The sequence below is a fragment of the Lonchura striata genome, chromosome 1, assembly GCF_050655825.1.
Source record: "Lonchura striata isolate lonStrDom1 chromosome 1, ASM5065582v1, whole genome shotgun sequence".
NCBI lineage: Eukaryota > Metazoa > Chordata > Aves > Passeriformes > Estrildidae > Lonchura > Lonchura striata.
Genome location: NC_140703.1, coordinates 24343710 through 24361525, shown reverse-complemented (window position 1 = coordinate 24361525; position 17816 = coordinate 24343710). Strand labels below are relative to the sequence as shown.

The window sequence follows — 17816 nt, the reverse complement described above, 5'->3', positions numbered from 1 at the left end:
CAGCAGAGAAAAAATTCAAAGAAGAGCTCTTTTATGCAGCAACATAACATCTGAGAAACAAAACAACTAGGCTCTTCCAAACTGTTCCGTGCAGTATACAGGTGTCGCTACCAAGTGAGAAAGCAGCACGGACTCCAAGAAGGCTGCTTTGCACCACCACAACTTCAATGCGAAAACCTCTTCTCTTTATAGACTGTTCCCCACACATTCTACCTGATGGGCTAATTAGCAAAAACACTTTTCTCACAAACAACCCTTGAGAAGAACAGAAAAACAGAGTAGAAATACACCACCTGCAGGTTGTTTACAATAACAAGCTATCATAGTTTCTCTACAACTCCCTAAAAGTCTCACAAGTCCCCCGTGAGAAAACTTATCTCCTTTTCTCACTCTCTGACCAGGCTATCACATTCACATAAATGTACTTGTAAGAATAGAGGAGATAACAGATGTGGTTATGAAAGGCTATATCCTTGTTAGGCTAATTTGGATCTCATCTTGTCAATGAAAGATCAAGGGGGTTTACCTTCTCCATTGCACAGGAGGCTTTTGCCCTCCTTTCCCAGTGGAGATAGGGAGACATGTCCAGATAACGAGATATAGCAAAGTATTTTTAAAGATATTGAAGGACTCTGGTGGACTGGGCAGATAGGTTAAATCTACCACTCATTCACTTTCAGGGACTGAATTGTGGAGTGCTAAACCATATCTGCTGCTGTATAAAGTAAAAGAGATCCATCCAAATTGTATTGTTAGCATGAACACTCTCATTCTTTCTTGTAAAACATTTCAGATATTACATAATCTTAGTAACAAAATGAAGTAAAGCCATTGTACCATGTTCAAAATGTTTTTGTTTTGTTTTGTTGTTTTTTGTTTTTTTTTTTATCCCACAACACGTGAATTGTCATTTTGACCATTCTGGAATGCTTTCAACATATGAACCCAGCATAGTCTTTTATTACAGGCTTCATTACAGTTTTGTAATATACTTCACAGTCATTACAGGTTTTTTATCTCTTTCCCAGAGACAATTTTAAAGGACTACTTAACCCCTAAAAATCATCATTTCTCTGGTTTCTCAAAGCTTTCTGAGAAAGTTGTTTTGGCTTGTTTGTTTGTTTGTTTGTTTGTAATATTGCATCCTTCCTAATGGTTTCAGACCCACGGCAAGTAGAAGTTCAAGATCAATCTCATTGTAAAGAGACTCTTCAAGCTAATGAACTGCCAATCTTGGTATTTGTATGTTTTGAAATTCTTTTAATGTCAAGATTGCCTTCCTGAATCCTCAGTTGAGTTAAAACAGACCCAGTTCAATTGCTTCTGCAAATTCACCTTTCTTCTATAGGATTGTACTTCAAGAAATCTTGGTTCATTCAAACATTAAACGCATCAATTTGACATCATATGCGGCCCTTTCATCTGTCTGACCTGTATTTCCTTGTTGAGTTTCTCAGTTGCTTCAAATAAGGACAGATTCTTTTCAATTCACATAGCATGTTATCTGAAGATCTCCTGCCTGCTTTCTTCACTTGCTTGCATGGGAAGACATGAATGTTGTCTTTTCTAGTCTGAATATCTGAATCTTCTATTTTCTAGTCTACTTTTACCTACCAGTGTGCTTCTATCTACTAGAATCAATTTCAGCTTGAAAGAACATATCAAAAAATCTCATTACTAAAATGGCCAAAAAGAATGCATAACATTTAGAATTTTAAAAAGCCAAAACAAAACATTGGAGCAATATTATTCCAGAGAATGCCATGTATCTATGAAAAGTAGAAAAAACTTATTTTCAAATGCACTTATAGATCACCATTTTGCATCTGGTTTGTTCTTTTTGAAAGCTCTGGGACTTACCTGATTCCTTTGTGAGGTATTTCAGCTCATTAATTTGGTAAGAAAGCAGTTCAAAAGAAACAGAAAACCAGAAAAAAGTGGCAAAAGGATGCCACTTCACCCATATATAGTAAAGCGTTAGGTCAGCCTTCTGTCTTGTAGAAATATGTCTGTCATAGATGAAAATCAATGTATAGTACTATCTTCTTGGAAACTTTCTCATTGCTACTGAATACCTGAATCATCAGGATGGTTTAATGGTTTAAACCCAGCCCTCTAAGATACTCCCCAAACTGTTGCAATGGAATAACTTTACCAGGTGAAGAGCTTCCTATGCAGAACCTGAACATGATGCCAAGAATACTTTGTTGTGGATTACCATTGTTTGGGATAATTTATCCCTTCCCCTACCATGTAGGTATAGGAAAAAATTAAGTGGCCACAAGGTGTTTCCAGCTGTTCTTGTCTTTTGGGATAGTAAAGATTTAGGGGAGTAAACAAAACTGTGGTGAGTTTTACAATTGACTTTATTGCTTTTTCACTTTGAATCAGCTGCTTTGCATTTCAGCTTACCCATCAGTATCATGAGAAGAATAATAGCTTCCTTCCTGCTCAAAAGATGTTTAGTTATGCCTGTGATGTCATGGATTTAAAACCAGAAAACATTGGGATTGAAAGGAATGCCACAAGGTAACTGAAGTGAATGATGTTTCCTCCTCAGCTTTCCACTGTGATTGTAGAATTTGCATTAGCAATTCCAAAGCCTGGTCTTAGCATAGTCTGGTGACGTATCTCAATAGAGCAGTGTCCTAGAGTGACTTTCTGATGCTTGTATCCCCAGTCATCTGTTCTGTTGATGCTGGATATTATATTCTGTGCCTTCAAGAGTGCTTCTGAGAGCAAAGGCAAGGAGAAGACAAAGCACGAAGTTGGTTATCAGAGACTGCACTCCTCTAAAAGCAACACTCCACATTCTGCACTGGACTGTGCTGTCTGGGCATGGATGGAGAACAAAAGAGCACTTTTTTGCTTTTTAGTTAGTTTAGCCACTGAGGCAGAGAAGTTTTCCCTGGACTGTTGCTTTTTCTTTCCCTTTTCTTGGACCTGTTTGAACCTGCTCTGGACTGGGAGCCGGTGAGCAGTGAGAGAGTTCACTTTGTGACCTACTCTTGGCGGCAGCCTTTCCCAGTGCTGGAGGGACTGATAACAGAGCAACCAGCTACAGGAGAGACTTTCTGAAGTTGTCATCTCTTCAGAGCAGCGAATGAGCTTTGTCATCTGCTAGTGTTCATTTTTTGTGCTGGGGAGTGCTTTGCCTGTTAAATCAACAGGTTTCTTCCACTTCTCTCCCAGGAAATTTTTCCCAAACCAGTTGCGGGGAGGGGCCATGTAGGTTGGCTTTCTGGGGGTGTCCCCTTTTGGAGGTCTTCTCCCGGATTTGCACTAAAGCAGGACAAGTAGGATGTGCGACTTTGAGAATGATGGAATCACTTGGGTTGGAAAAGACCATTAAGTCTAAATGCAATTAGCAAATCCAAGCAGAAAGAAATGTGTTGCTGCTTGAATAGAACACATGGTTTATCTGGTAAGCTTTGCAAGAATTTGTCTCATCACAAGTAGATATGTCCAATGCATTAGATGGGAATATAAGAAGAGAGCTGTGCAAATAAACAGAATGATTCTCAGGGGAGGATATTTGCATGATTAGTCCTTCTTCCTGACTTCTTCAAGTGAATTATTTTAATAAAGTGATGATTGGATTTGTTCCTCTTTTGATAGTTCTTAGGGTATTACTCACATTTTTTGCATATAAATGCCAAATGGGTTAATTCACATCATTTCTCAGATAAAGACCAAGATTTAGTGTTGCTTAAGCTGGAGGCAGAAATATTGAAAGCCTCTAGCCTCCTTCTTAGTACCTCATTTTTATTCCAAAATCAGTGCACATTCTTGTCCCTTAAGATCCAGCTGTCAGTCAGCTGAGCTAGCTGAGTTGCTAGCAACAGGGTGCCATTAGGACGGCTTATGTGATGCTGCACACAGAAGCCCTCAGTGTGCGGCTGTAGCATACAGAAATTCCATGCAGTTCGACAATGCCAGTGCTGAATTTGGATCACCAGAAGAGTAGAACTAGAGAGCTTTAATGGAGAGGTCTCTGGAGAAAGTGGCCTGAAGACAGCAGAAATCCCATCTACTTGTGTATTTGTACAAAGAACTGAAATGCCATTCCCAGAAAAAGATCTTCAAATGTATCTAGCTTTTTCTGCAGATGAGTTCTAAATGATATGCATTCCATGGAGAGTTTCACTGAGCACCTGGAATACACCTGCATTTAAGGGGATTGAACCAAGGTTGGGCAGCAGTGAAATCAAGGTTTTCAGGAATACCTGACATCCAAGTCCTGCCAAAATTTCTATCCTTTGGATATCCAGATACTTTTTAAAAGAATGGGTGACTGCAGCTTTTGAGGGCCACTTGCTGCTGCCCCCCGTCCCTCCCCAGCCCCCCGGGACCGTTCTGGCTAGCTGTCCCCTCCAGGGACCGGGGTTTGCCGCAGTCCCGCTGCCCTGGGCTTGCCAGACAGCGGCTGGGTTAGCACAGTCCAAGCACCGGCATTACCTCAGGCGCCACAAGGAGTCGGGATAAAGAGACAAAGAGAGGCCAGTGGTATGCTGTCCAGAGAGATTGTATTGCTCTCCTGGTTTGTAAGATAAGCTTGTATTCTATTTGCCATCTGTTGGAGGTTGGGCAGGTTTGTTATCTCTTCCAAGAACAATGGTTTGCTCCGGAGAGGTAATGGTTTGTTAATGGGCCATTGACTGACTCACTTGCAGGGCTGGTAAACGTAACGTCATCCCATTGTGAGATGCTCCACCCAGAGGGGGAAGCCAAGCACTCTTTTATTGATAAAAGGGGTACCTTTTGGGGGACAGAGCAGCTCTTTCTTTGCGGGATTTCCCAGAGAAGCAGCTCCTTCGATGGGACTCCTGAGCGAAGCGGCCGGAGCGCGGTGAGGCGGCGGCGGCAGAGCTCGGAGGCAGCCCCGGCGCAGAGGAAGACCGACCCAACTGCCACCAGATCTTCAGAGAAAACTATACCCTTCTAAAGATCACCACTTCAGCTGCAATTCATCAGCCACTGCAAGAGGAGCAGCTATCATTTCAACCGGACTGCTACCAACACCCCAAATCCTCAGGTTGTGGACTTTATCACTAGTTTTGTTTGTACCAATTGCATTTGCCTTTGTATATTGTTATTTAGTTTCTCCTAGTAAAGAATTGTTACTCCTATTCCCATATCTTTGCCTGAGAGCCTTTTAATTTAAAAATCCTGGTAATTCGGAGGGAGGGGGTTTACCTTCTCCATTGCACAGGAGGCTTTTGCCCTCCTTCACAGACTCCTGTCTTGTCAAACCAAGACAGATTTTGGCACATCAATGTGGGGCTCGAGGGCATTGAGAGGGAAAAAGGATTAACAGTTCTTAAGTAATTTGGTTTTTTGTTGTGTGTAGAAACATCTCAAGCATCACCATGTGGTCTAGTTTACCTTGGTTTGGGTGGCATGTGATCGTAGCTATACTTTTCCCATTTGCAGACCCTAATCTAAAAATGGGTCCTATAACTAAGGCTACTGTGTCTGTTATCAAGTTTGGCTTCTGGGTTAATTGGGTGAGGAATTCATGGATCTTTAATTTCCTCTGGAAGGCAGGTACATGGATTCATAGCTATCACACACTAACTGTATGTTTTTGGGGTTACTTTAATAACGGTACCTTACTGCAAGGAAATAGCACCTGGGGAAACTTTCTCCCAACCTTTTAACCATCTTTTTGGGTCTGCTCCACCAGTTCTCAAAGGGTTAAGATCCTCTCTAAGTGCTAATGATATCATACAATGGGTGGTGTTGCTGATAGGCCTGTTATATTTAGCACTCAGAGATAAGGGAAGATTAACCTGGATAACTACACCTACATCAGAGGCTAGGTATGCTCCTGCAGAACCTGACACTGCCCCAGAGACTCGAGATGCTGCTGCTCCAGAGCCTGACCCTGCCCCACAGCCCACCTCAGAAATGAGCCACCCAGATTGGGTGAGGGTTCTGGTTAAGGAGATACGAGAGATGCTGAAGGAGTGCATTTCCCCAGCTGGTGAGAAACCGGCCCTTTGCCTTGAAGAGGGACAGTCTAATAGTACAGCTGTGGAAACCACAAGTGTTACAACTGTCCAGGTTCTAGCTGAACCACAAAGGCAGTCACAGCCAGCAGCAGTTGCCCCGGTAGAAACAAGGAAGTCTAAGGTGAAAGCAGAGCACCCTGCAGATAGGGACAGGAATGGAGGAACCTCACAACCCACAGGGGAGCCAGAGATTGCTATCATTACCGAGTCCCTGACGTACGAAAGTCTCCATAATCTGCATAAAGACATTGTGCGACGAGGGCGTGAGGCTTATACTACTTGGTTACTCCGGGTTTGGGATCTTATGGGTACAGGCGTGCAGCTGGATGGTGGTGAGGCAAGGAACTTGGGACCCTTGACCCAGGACTCGGGTATAAATCAGATTTTTGTAAGGGAACCAGGGTCCCTTTCTCTCTGGGAACGGCTCTTAATGAGTGTCAGGGAGAGGTTTGTCCACAGAGAGAGAATGCAGGAGCACCATCATAGAATGTGCTGGAAGACCCTCGAGGAAGGGATCCAACAGCTGAGGGAAGTGGCAGTATTGGAGGTACTCTTTGGGAGGGATGGACGACACAATAATGACCCCGACAAGGTCAGGTGTACAGGACAAATGCTGTGGAGTCTAGCAAATCTTGGGCCATCTCAATACACCACTTTCATTGCAACAATCAGTGCTGACGCTCACCAAGAGACAGTGGGCTCTGTTGCCAACAAACTTAGGAATTATGAGAGTATGATTAATGGCCCAATGCAGGCTCATATCTCAGCTGTGATTAAGGAGTTTAAAGAGGAGATGAGGGAGGAGATAAGGAAGGTTAATGCAGCACCCATGAGAGTCACAGGCCCCAGAAGCAGCACCCAACAATCCCCAGCTAGAGAGAGAGGGTACACTCCAAGGGCTAATCTGTGGTTCTTCCTGCGTGACCATGGGGAAGACATGGGGAGGTGGGATGGGAAACCCACTTCTGTCCTGGCAGCACGTGTCCGTCAACTTAAGGAGGGAAACTCTAACCGGGGGAGTTCCACCAAAGTGAAGGTAGCCTCAACATCCCGTGACCAAGCTTGTGGGTACGATCTGTCAGACCCCCTTGAAGGGACCTCTAGTATGTATGCCTAGGAAAGGAATAATAACCAGTGTTAGAGGGCCCCTGTCTCTAGCCAGGGAGAGGCACGGGAAAACCGGATATTCTGGACAGTGTGGATCCGATGGCCTGGCACATCAGAGCCACAAAAATATGATGCTTTAGTTGATACTGGTGCAGTGTACTCTGATACCATCGGGACATGTGGGGGCAGAGCCTGTTTCCATTGCTGGTGTGACAGGGGGATCACAACAATTGACTCTAGTGGAAGCCGAAGTGAGCCTGACTGGGAAGGAGTGGAAGAAACATCCTATAGTGACTGGCCCAGATGCTCCATGTATCCTAGGCATAGACTTCCTCCAGAACGGCTATTACAAAGACCCAAAGGGACTCAGGTGGGCTTTTGGAATAGCCGCTGTAGAGGCAGAAGACATTAAGCAATTGAACACCTTGCCTGGATTGTCAGAAAACTCCTCTCAAGTAGGACTCCTAAGGGTGGAAGAACAACGCGTGCCAATTGCGACCTCGACAGTGCACCGCCGGCAGTATCGGACGGATCGAGATGCCGTGATCCCCATCCACAAAATGATTAGAGAGCTGGAGAGCCAAGGGGTGGTCAGCAAAACCCACTCACCCTTCAACAGCCCCATCTGGCCTGTGCGCAAATCTGACAAAGAATGGAGATTGACTGTGGACTATCGTGGCTTAAATGAAGTGACTCCACCGCTGAGCGCTGCTGTACCGGATATGCTGGAACTCCAGTACGAGCTGGAGTCCAAGGCAGCAAAGTGGTATGCCACCATTGATATTGCTAATGCGTTTTTCTCCATTCCTCTGGCAGCAGAATGCAGGCCTCAGTTCGCTTTCACCTGGAGGGGCATGCAGTACACCTGGAACCGACTGCCCCAGGGCTGGAAACACAGCCCCACCATCTGCCATGGACTGATCCAGACTGCACTAGAAAAGGGTGAGGCTCCAGAACACCTGCGATACATTGATGACATCATTGTGTGGGGGAGCACAGCGGCAGAAGTGTTTGAGAAAGGTGAGAGGATCATCCAGATACTATTAGAAGCTGGCTTCGCCATCAAGAAGAGCAAAGTCAAGGGACCTGCCCGAGAGATCCAGTTCCTGGGAGTGAAATGGCAAGACGGACGGCGCCAGATTCCCACTGAGGTCATCAACAAGATCACAGCTATGTTCCCACCAACCAGCAAAAAGGAAACACAAGCTTTCCTGGGTGCCATAGGTTTCTGGAGAATGCACATTCCCGAGTATAGCCAGATTGTGAGCCCTCTTTATCTGGTTACCCGAAAGAAGAATGATTTCCACTGGGGCCCTGAGCAGCAACAAGCCTTTACCCAGATCAAGCAGGAGATTGCTCATGCTGTAGCCCTTGGCCTGGTCAGGACGGGACCAGAGGTCAAGAATGTGCTCTACTCTGCAGCCGGGAACCATGGGTTGTCCTGGAGCCTTTGGCAGAAAGTGCCTGGGGAGACTCGAGGCCGACCACTGGGATTCTGGAGCCGAAGTTACAGAGGGTCTGAAGCCAACTACACTCCCACAGAGAAGGAAATCTTGGCTGCCTTTGAAGGAGTTCAAGCCGCCTCGGAAATAATTGGCACAGAAGCACAACTCCTCCTGGCACCCCAACTGCCAGTGCTGGGGTGGATGTTTAAAGGAAAGGTTCCTACTACCCACCATGCCACTGACGCCACATGGAGCAAATGGATTGCCCTCATCACTCAGCGCGCCCGTATTGGAAACCTGAATCGCCCTGGGATTTTGGAGAGAATTACGAATTGGCCAGAAGGTGAAAACTTTGGTCTTACTGATGATGAGGAGCAGGTACAAGTGACAAGGGCTGAAGAAGCTCCACCATACAACCAACTACCAGCAGAGGAAACCTGCTACGCTCTTTTCACTGACGGTTCCTGTCGCATTGTAGGGATGAACCGGAAGTGGAGAGCAGCCGTATGGAGCCCCACACACCAAGTTGCACAAGCTACCGAAGGAGAAGGTGGATCAAGCCAACTCGCTGAACTCAAGGCCGTTCAGCTGGCTCTAGACATTGCTGAAAGGGAAAAGTGGCCAAAGCTCTACCTTTATACTGATTCGTGGATGGTAGCCAATGCTCTGTGAGGCTGGCTGGGAAGGTGGAGGAAGGCCAACTGGTAACGTAGAGGAAAGCCAATTTGGGCTGCTGATATATGGAAAGACATTGCCTCTCGGGTGGAAAAGCTAACAGTAAAAGTCCGTCATGTAGACGCCCATGTCCCCAAAAGTCGGGCTAATGAGGAGCACCGAAACAACGAGCAGGTAGATCAGGCAGCAAAAATAGAGGTGTCAAAGATAGACTTAGATTGGCACCATAAGGGGGAGTTGTTCCTGGCTCGATGGGCTCATGATGCCTCAGGTCATCAGGGCAGAGATGCCACCTACAAGTTGGCACGAGATCGAGGGGTGGATCTAACCATGGACAGTGTTTCTCAGGCTACCCATGACTGTGAGACGTGTGCTGCCATCAAACAGGCCAAGCGGGTGAAGCCCCTCTGGTATAGTGGGCGGTGGTCCAAGTACAAGTATGGGGAGGCCTGGCAGATTGACTACATCACACTGCCCCAGACACGCCAAGGCAAGCGCTACGTGCTGACCATGGTAGAAGCCACCACTGGATGGCTGGAGACTTTCCCTGTACCTCATGCCACTTCCCGGAACACCATCTTAGGCTTGGAAAAGCAAGTCCTGTGGAGACACGGCACAACTGAGAGAATTGAGTCTGACAATGGCACCCATTTCAAGAACAGCCTTATCAACACCTGGGCCAGAGAACATGGTATCGAATGGATCTATCATATTCCCTATCATGCTCCACCTGCCGGCAAAGTTGAACGGTGCAACAAACTCCTTAAGACTACGCTAAAGGCACTTGGTGGGGGAACATTTAGAAACTGGGAAATTAACCTGGCAAAAGCAACCTGGATGGTCAACGCTCGAGGGTCTGTCAATCGAGCTGGCCCTGCCCAGTCAGAACCCTTACACACAGTAGATGGAGATAAGGTCCCTGTAGTACATATGAAAGCTATTTTAGAGAAAACTGTTTGGATTAATCCCACCTCAGGCAAAGACCAACCCATTCGTGGGATTGTCTTTGCTCAAGGACCTGGTTACACTTGGTGGGTAATGCAGAAAGATGGGGAGACCCGCTGTGTACCACAGGGAAACTTGGTCTTAAGTGAGAACTGGGTGTAAGATTTCATTGTCTGCAGATGGAAATAGAATAAGGGGTGGATAATGTCCTGGTTTGTAAGATAAGCTTGTATTCTATTTGCCATCTGTTGGAGGTTGGGCAGGTTTGTTATCTCTTCCAAGAACAATGGTTTGCTCCGGAGAGGTAATGGTTTGTTAATGGGCCATTGACTGACTCACTTGCAGGGCTGGTAAACGTAACGTCATCCCATTGTGAGATGCTCCACCCAGAGGGGGAAGCCAAGCACTCTTTTATTGATAAAAGGGGTACCTTTTGGGGGACAGAGCAGCTCTTTCTTTGCGGGATTTCCCAGAGAAGCAGCTCCTTCGATGGGACTCCTGAGCGAAGCGGCCGGAGCGCGGTGAGGCGGCGGCGGCGGAGCTCGGAGGCAGCCCCGGCGCAGAGGAAGACCGACCCAACTGCCACCAGATCTTCAGAGAAAACTATACCCTTCTAAAGATCACCACTTCAGCTGCAATTCATCAGCCACTGCAAGAGGAGCAGCTATCATTTCAACCGGACTGCTACCAACACCCCAAATCCTCAGGTTGTGGACTTTATCACTAGTTTTGTTTGTACCAATTGCATTTGCCTTTGTATATTGTTATTTAGTTTCTCCTAGTAAAGAATTGTTACTCCTATTCCCATATCTTTGCCTGAGAGCCTTTTAATTTAAAAATCCTGGTAATTCGGAGGGAGGGGGTTTACCTTCTCCATTGCACAGGAGGCTTTTGCCCTCCTTCACAGACTCCTGTCTTGTCAAACCAAGACAATTGCCTGAATGGTGGCAGGAACCAAAGGCCCTGGGCCACTGCCCAGACACAGTTTTTATACAGCAAAATTAAGAGATAAGGTCTAAACAATGGGGATACTGTCCAGCTTAGGCACATCAGAACCGCCCCAGGGGCCGGGTCCAATGGGAACTGCTCAGGGGTGGGGAGAAGGGGGTTTACAGAGGAATGCTGAAGCGGGACTTTCCCGAAACAGTGGACCATACATAAATGTATCTTTTCCCTCAGTTTACCATTCCCAAGGCCTTTCTAAAACAATGGGGCATACATGAATGTATCCTTTTCCTCAGTTTACCATTCCCAAGGCCTTTTTAAACCCTTCTCCACACTACCATGCCTGCATGATAGCAACAATTCTCCGCTTTACACTTAATAAGAATGAATGGTGCCTTGGGAGAAGGTAAACTGTGGGTCTTAAATTACAGTGTCTTTCTGCTTGTCTTCTTCCCACCAATCGCTTTCCGTGGTGGCAGCAGTGATGAAAACCGGTGCGGAAGCCTTCAGCTTTGAGGTGATGACCTTGGAGATGATTCGCTTCAGAATCCCGAATGCTAACAGAACTAAAAATAGTGCAACTAGGAAGTAAAAGATGTCCTTTAAGAGACACTGCCCACCCAGAAAGATCCCAGTCGTTGAACAAATCTTTAAACCAATCCTCATTTTCTTGCTTCACACTCCCAATAAGGCTTCTTATTTCCTGAATGGACGAGTGGACACTCTGACCTTTAGATGACAGATCAAAACAACACAACCCATCAAACTCTTTACATCCATGATCATGTGCCAACAGCAGGAAATCAATAGCTGCCCGATTTTGGAGGGTAGCCTTTCTGGTTATTTCCTCATCTTCTAGGAGGTCACTCAGGGCTGCTGATGTTAAATTTGCCTGCTTTGTCACCCAGCATTCTAGATTGCCTAATTCACTCAATGCTTTGGCTGCCGCAACCCATGGTAAAAACACAGAGACAGCAACTCTTTTGGATTTTGCCCAATGGTACATTTCTGCATCACAATGTTCATCAAATTGACTTGCACTCCGCTTAGTAATTTTTTTCTCACCTTTTGCTTGCCCAATTCGAATTTGAGTCATGTTGGGGAAAGCAAGGGTCAGATGCCCAAAGGTGCATGGACCTCCAATAAGACGAGAGGGAATTCCTGGGTATGCTCTGTCCCCACAGATAAGAAACATTCCCTTGTCCAGCTTGCGTGGATGGAAATCAGTGGTGGATGCAAATCTCAGTTTATAGACAGCTGTGCACCATTGACCTGCTCTGAATTCTACCTTGTACTGTTTGACATGCTCATATAGTTTTACTTCTTTGGTTGGGGAATAATCAAATTGAATGCAGTATTCAGCTTTTGCAGAGCCTAGGAGTTCTAATTCCTGGGGCTCCCCCTCAGCAGTGGGCAAATGTGAGACCCATCCTTGCCACAAAATGAGGGGGTTTTGCACTGGTGCTTTAACTAGTCTTACAGCTCCAGGTGTTTTATTTTCGTTCACCTGCTTTTGCAAACAGACCAGATCAATTGGGAACTCATCCTCTTTACTTGGGACCCCTATTAAACACGTGGACATCGGATTTTCTGCTGAGGCAGTGGACAAACACATATGATCTTGTTGCAAGGCTTGGGCTAGTGTGACCCACACATTTTTCTTGGGCTGTGGAACAATCCATGCATACACCGTGGACGGGTAGATGGCCATTCCCTGGAAGCAAACGATGAGCAGGAATGTGGAAATTGACATTCTGCTAGTCTGAAAGAAAGATAAAATCATACAACAAGGTAAACTAACTCTGAAATAGATACAATTTGCTCTGCCAGTATAAGGGAAAAAGATTCCCCCCCCTCCCACTTTCCCCCCTTGTAAAGGAGGAGGCCCTGCAGACCCTGGAATCTTCGGGGTTGCTGCTGCTGAAGCAAACACTCTTTCCCGTGGTTTTATCACTGAGTCCTGTGTCATTAATGTAGCTTTCCTGGTGCACTCCTCGATGAGCTGATCGAGTGTGGGGGGAGGCGATGATGGAAGGGCTAGGATGACTCGCTGACAGGCTTCATTTGAATTTGTGGTGACAAGTTCTAATGTAAGTTGATCTTGGAGCTCTGGATTTTGCACCCTTTTTTCCACAGAAGCTCGCACTCAATCCACAAAATCCATGAATGGGTCTGTAACAGACTGCTTTAAAGCGATATAAGAAACAACAGGTTCTTTAGAAGGCATGTTAAAAAATGCACGTTCTGCTGCATCCCTGGACAGGTCCAACACTGCTCTGGGAATGCCTGCTGCTTGCTTTTCATCTTGACTCCAATCACCTTCACCCACTAGATGTTCTAAAGTGATTTCCTCATCCTCTATATCTGTGGAATGGGTTGAACTCTGCAAAATCTCTGGGAGGAGATCTGCTGCAAGTCTTTTACAAGTTCTTTCCCACAATCTAAACTCAGACTGAGGGAGCAAGCAACGGAAAAGACGTCTCAAATCAGCGGGGACAAAAGTTTTGGAGCTTAGAGTAGCTTTTAAAATGCTCTTAAAAAATTCACTTCTTTCCCCAAACTCACGCTTTGTTTTGCAGAGTTCCCTAATACTATCATATGACAGGGCCTCCCATTTGGCATTCTGTCCCCTGGTATTATAAATCACAGGGGCCAGGAACACAGGCTCGGTGTCTCTGACCGGTTTCCGGTTCCCCGCGCTAACAGTCTCTGCGCTACGGTTGTCAGGGAGACCGGGAGAGAGACAGGGGCTGACTTGTGTGGGAGTCGCCGCAGCCGGCGGGGCCGTGTGGAGCAGGGCAGGGACAGGGGGTGGTGATGCAACTGCGAGGGGAGGAGCTGATGGCTGGATCGGGGGCTGAACCATGGGCTGAACCAGGGGCTGGATCGCCGCAAGGGAGGAAGGGTTGGGATTGGGGACGGGCAAAGGGAGGGGTGTGTTCTGGGCTGAGGGTGTGTTCTGGGCTGAGGGCGTGTTCTGGGCTGGCACAGGGAGCAGGGAATGCTGGGATAGAGAAGGGAAAACCGCGTGGCTGCCTCCATCTTGTGGGGGCTGCACAAGGGGGATGGGGGGTGCAAAGCGTTGATTCTGAGCTGCGGGAGCAAAAGCAGGAGATGGAGAAGGGTTAGGAACCTAATCTACATCTGCACGGTTAGTTTTTTCGCAGCAGGGGACACGGGGGGACACAGGGGACGTGATGGGGCTGTTTTCTTTTCCCCGGGCATCCGGAGTGTCTGCACTCTCTTTCACAACATCGTAAATGAACAAAAACATTTTCATAAAACCTTCTTTCACTGAGAGATCTCCTGCCTTGGTCCTTTCACTCAACACACCATCCACATGCTTCCAAAATCGTCTTTCTCTCACTTCTTCCTCTGTTACCTCCGGAACACTTACTGATAACCATCTGACAAACTGTTTCACAAGGCTCTTAGGAAATTTTGCACCTGCTCTCTGCAGGGGTTCCTGAACTTGCTTATAAATCTCTTTCTGCTGTGTAGTCAGCGTAACACCCATCGCTGGCTGCACAGCAAATCTCAACCAGTTACTGCAGCAAACCCCAAAGTTCTAAAGCTATGACGGAAACTCTCGTCACACCTGCACGCTGGCGTGTCCCCCCGTGGGCACACGGGAGCCTATGTCCAGTCTCCTGGCCAGGCCCCTTCCTGCCAGTCTCGAGACTCACCCACCACCATCCTTTAGACACCAACTGCAGCAACGGTTCCCAATTCCTCAGTAAGTCTTCCAGGCGTTAGGAAGCTGCCGTCCGCACCCACAGAGACCGCGCCGGACAGAAATCAGTGTCTCTGTCTCCACGGCAACAGTTCTGCCAGGCTTCGTGGAAGGGCAAGTGCCCACACCACCAGCGGGGTCTGAGAGCTTCTCCCCATGGAGCTGACAGCCTGCGTGGCGGTTTATTCGCACCACTTGCCACTCTGTTGTTCGCAGTGACACTGCAAAGTGTCTGGAAAAGCTCTTAACCGGTGGGCTGTCCATGACGGTCGTGGCTCACTCACTCAGACCAATGCAAAGTCCCAACGTTGGTGCGCCACTTGCGGCTTTCGGGGGTCACTTGCTGCTGCCCCCTGTCCCTCCCCGGCCTCCCGGGACCCTTCCGGCTAGCTGTCCCCTCCAGGGACCGGGGTTTGCCGCAGTCCCGCTGCCCTGGGCTTACCAGGCAGCGGCTGGGTTAGCACAGTCCGAGCACCAGCGTTGCCTCGGTCGCCGCTAGGATTCGGGATAAAGAGACCAAGAGAGACCAGTGGTATGCTTGTCCAGAGAGATTGTATTGCCTGAACCATTGCAGGGACCAAAGGCCCCGGGCCACTGCCCAGACACAGTTTTTATACAGCAAAATTAAGAGATAAGGTCTAAACAATGGGGATACTGTCCAGCTTAGGCACATCAGAACCGCCCCAGGGGCCGGGTCCAATGGGAACTGCTCAGGGGTGGGGAGAAGGGGGGTTTACAGAGGAATGCTGAAGCGGGACTTTCCCGAAACAGTGGACCATACATAAATGTATCTTTTCCCTCAGTTTACCATTCCCAAGGCCTTTCTAAAACCCTTCCTCCACACTACCATGCCAGCATGATAGCAACAGTTGACCATTTAGCTTCCTAATATTTTTCATCTGAAAGACAAAGAAAATCTTGAACTCTGAGGGAAAACTCACATCTTTTACAGCTTGAATATTTTTCTTGGTTTATTTCCTGTTTTCCAATTCATTTCTACAAATCATTTTATTAGGTAATGAGAAGTCATACTGTATAAAATTATTGAATGCTATACTTCCAAGTTAAGACTATTTTTTCCTGGAACTGTTTAAAAAAAAAAAAAAAAGCCTATCTGGACTCTCTTTTTGCCATTCCCCACACTCATTCTTTTATGAAAATAATTGAAATCTTCTATTTTGACCTTACATGGTGCAATTCTATTCAGCAATTCAAGGCTCTATTATTAGATTGTTTCCATGGTTTTCTGGCTATTCTAACTTCCCAGAACCACTCTTTGTAGCTCCATATTTTTACAGTAAGGCATCAGAGGGGTCTGTGAGAAATTTGAATGTGAAGGAGAACTAACATGCAAAATACACCTGACATATTTGACATATTTCAGAAGTTACAGTATGCTTAGATGGGACAAAATATGAAATAAATCAACATAACACAAGATTTCTAAATCTTGGAAATCTATGACCTGAACTTTGAGTCAGTTTGCAGGACTCTGTGGAAAAGCAAACATGAAGTCCAAGGAATAGAGCCAAAGGTGTATTGGGCAGGGACACAGAAGATTGCTCTGAAGGATGCTGTAAGCAAACTTTGCATCCTAGAAAGATAGCAGCTGCTTCTGCTGTCACCAACATAGAAAATTTGTGCCATAGTCTAGTTTTCTGGAGACATTTGACCCGTACCTTCTTGAGGGCTTGCAGGTGTGAATGACTCTGTCCTTTGATTTTTTATTTCTTTTGAATTGTCATGACCTGGTCTGCTATTGTGTACTGTACTATATCCTTTCCTAAACAGACATGTTTCAGCCTTTTGAAAGCAGTAGTTGGAAGTTAGGTTGCAATCATGAGTTGACTGTCAAAAGAATTAATTTTCTGTTTGAAGCAAAATAGCATAGACAAATTCAATCCACTCCTATGATACAGATTCATTTGGAATGGACAGGGTCATTTGCATTAGTGTTTGTAGTGCATGTGCAAGAAGCATGACTTGCTTGGTTTCTAAGGATGACAATAGTCCTCTTTATATTAGTACAATAATTGAATTGATTATCATTATTTTCCGATTATTATTGTGCTGTAAAGGAAAAATAGTTTTGCATGAAGCAAGGAGTCAAATGCATGTATTTAACCTCATTCTTGCAGGTAGTCCTCAATTCTGAAAATACCTCTCAGAAGCTGCATCAAATGGGGAAGCTAAAAAGATGGCAGAATGCAGAACCTGCGTTGCATTTAGTATTGAGTACAAAATAAAAGCCAATAAATTCTTCATGGATGCTTCCTAAGTACAAAGGCGCCATGAATTCAACTTGAAAAATAGTCAATGTGAAACTTCTTTGATGGATCAAAAAATTATGCTAATCAAGAGATGTTCTGGTTTGAAAGTAAAACCAGTGAGAGACTCCAAATCAGAAATACAATTTATTGGTAAAAGGGCAAATGTTGACTCCTCTGAGGCGTGATGACCTGGTTCAGGAAGGGCACGGCAGTCACCTCAGATTGCTCGGGCCAATTACTTGCAGACACCAATGTGGTGGACAATAAAATGACGTTTATTTCCAAGCTGCAAAGCATTATACAACCTGGGGTTACATCACTTCCGTGTGCTTGTGTCACAAGCTGCTCAGTCTTGGCTGGCCCAGTGAATTCATGGTAATATTAATAAATGAAGGCGGGGGGGTCCCATCTTTCCATACAATACGTAATCTTCTGACTGCCTGTCCCTGTCCTCCCACATTTCCCCCCTTCTCTATGCCTAACCAAATGCAGTAATGTACATAAAACAAATGCCACTGATCCAAAACTATTGAACTGCAGATTACCAAGCCACTAGAACCTGGAGCATTAAACTCTTGTATCACTGTTAACGTGTTCAAAAAGCTTTGCTTAAAGCAGTTGTCGGCGTTCAACTAGCATAATGTTAACTGAGTCTAAACTATTTTTAACAAATGACACTAAC

The 17816-nt window shown here is 46.0% G+C and overlaps 1 protein-coding gene across 1 annotated transcript; it reads right to left on the bottom strand.

Annotated features, from left to right (window-relative positions):
- Positions 1–10043: 10043 nt before the first annotated feature.
- Positions 10044–13295, bottom strand: LOC146768619 (uncharacterized). Its single transcript, XM_085571534.1, is given in 1 exon segment — positions 10044–13295. A coding segment is annotated over 1 exon segment (1830 nt). The 3' UTR covers positions 10044–11465.
- Positions 13296–17816: the final 4521 nt, after the last annotated feature.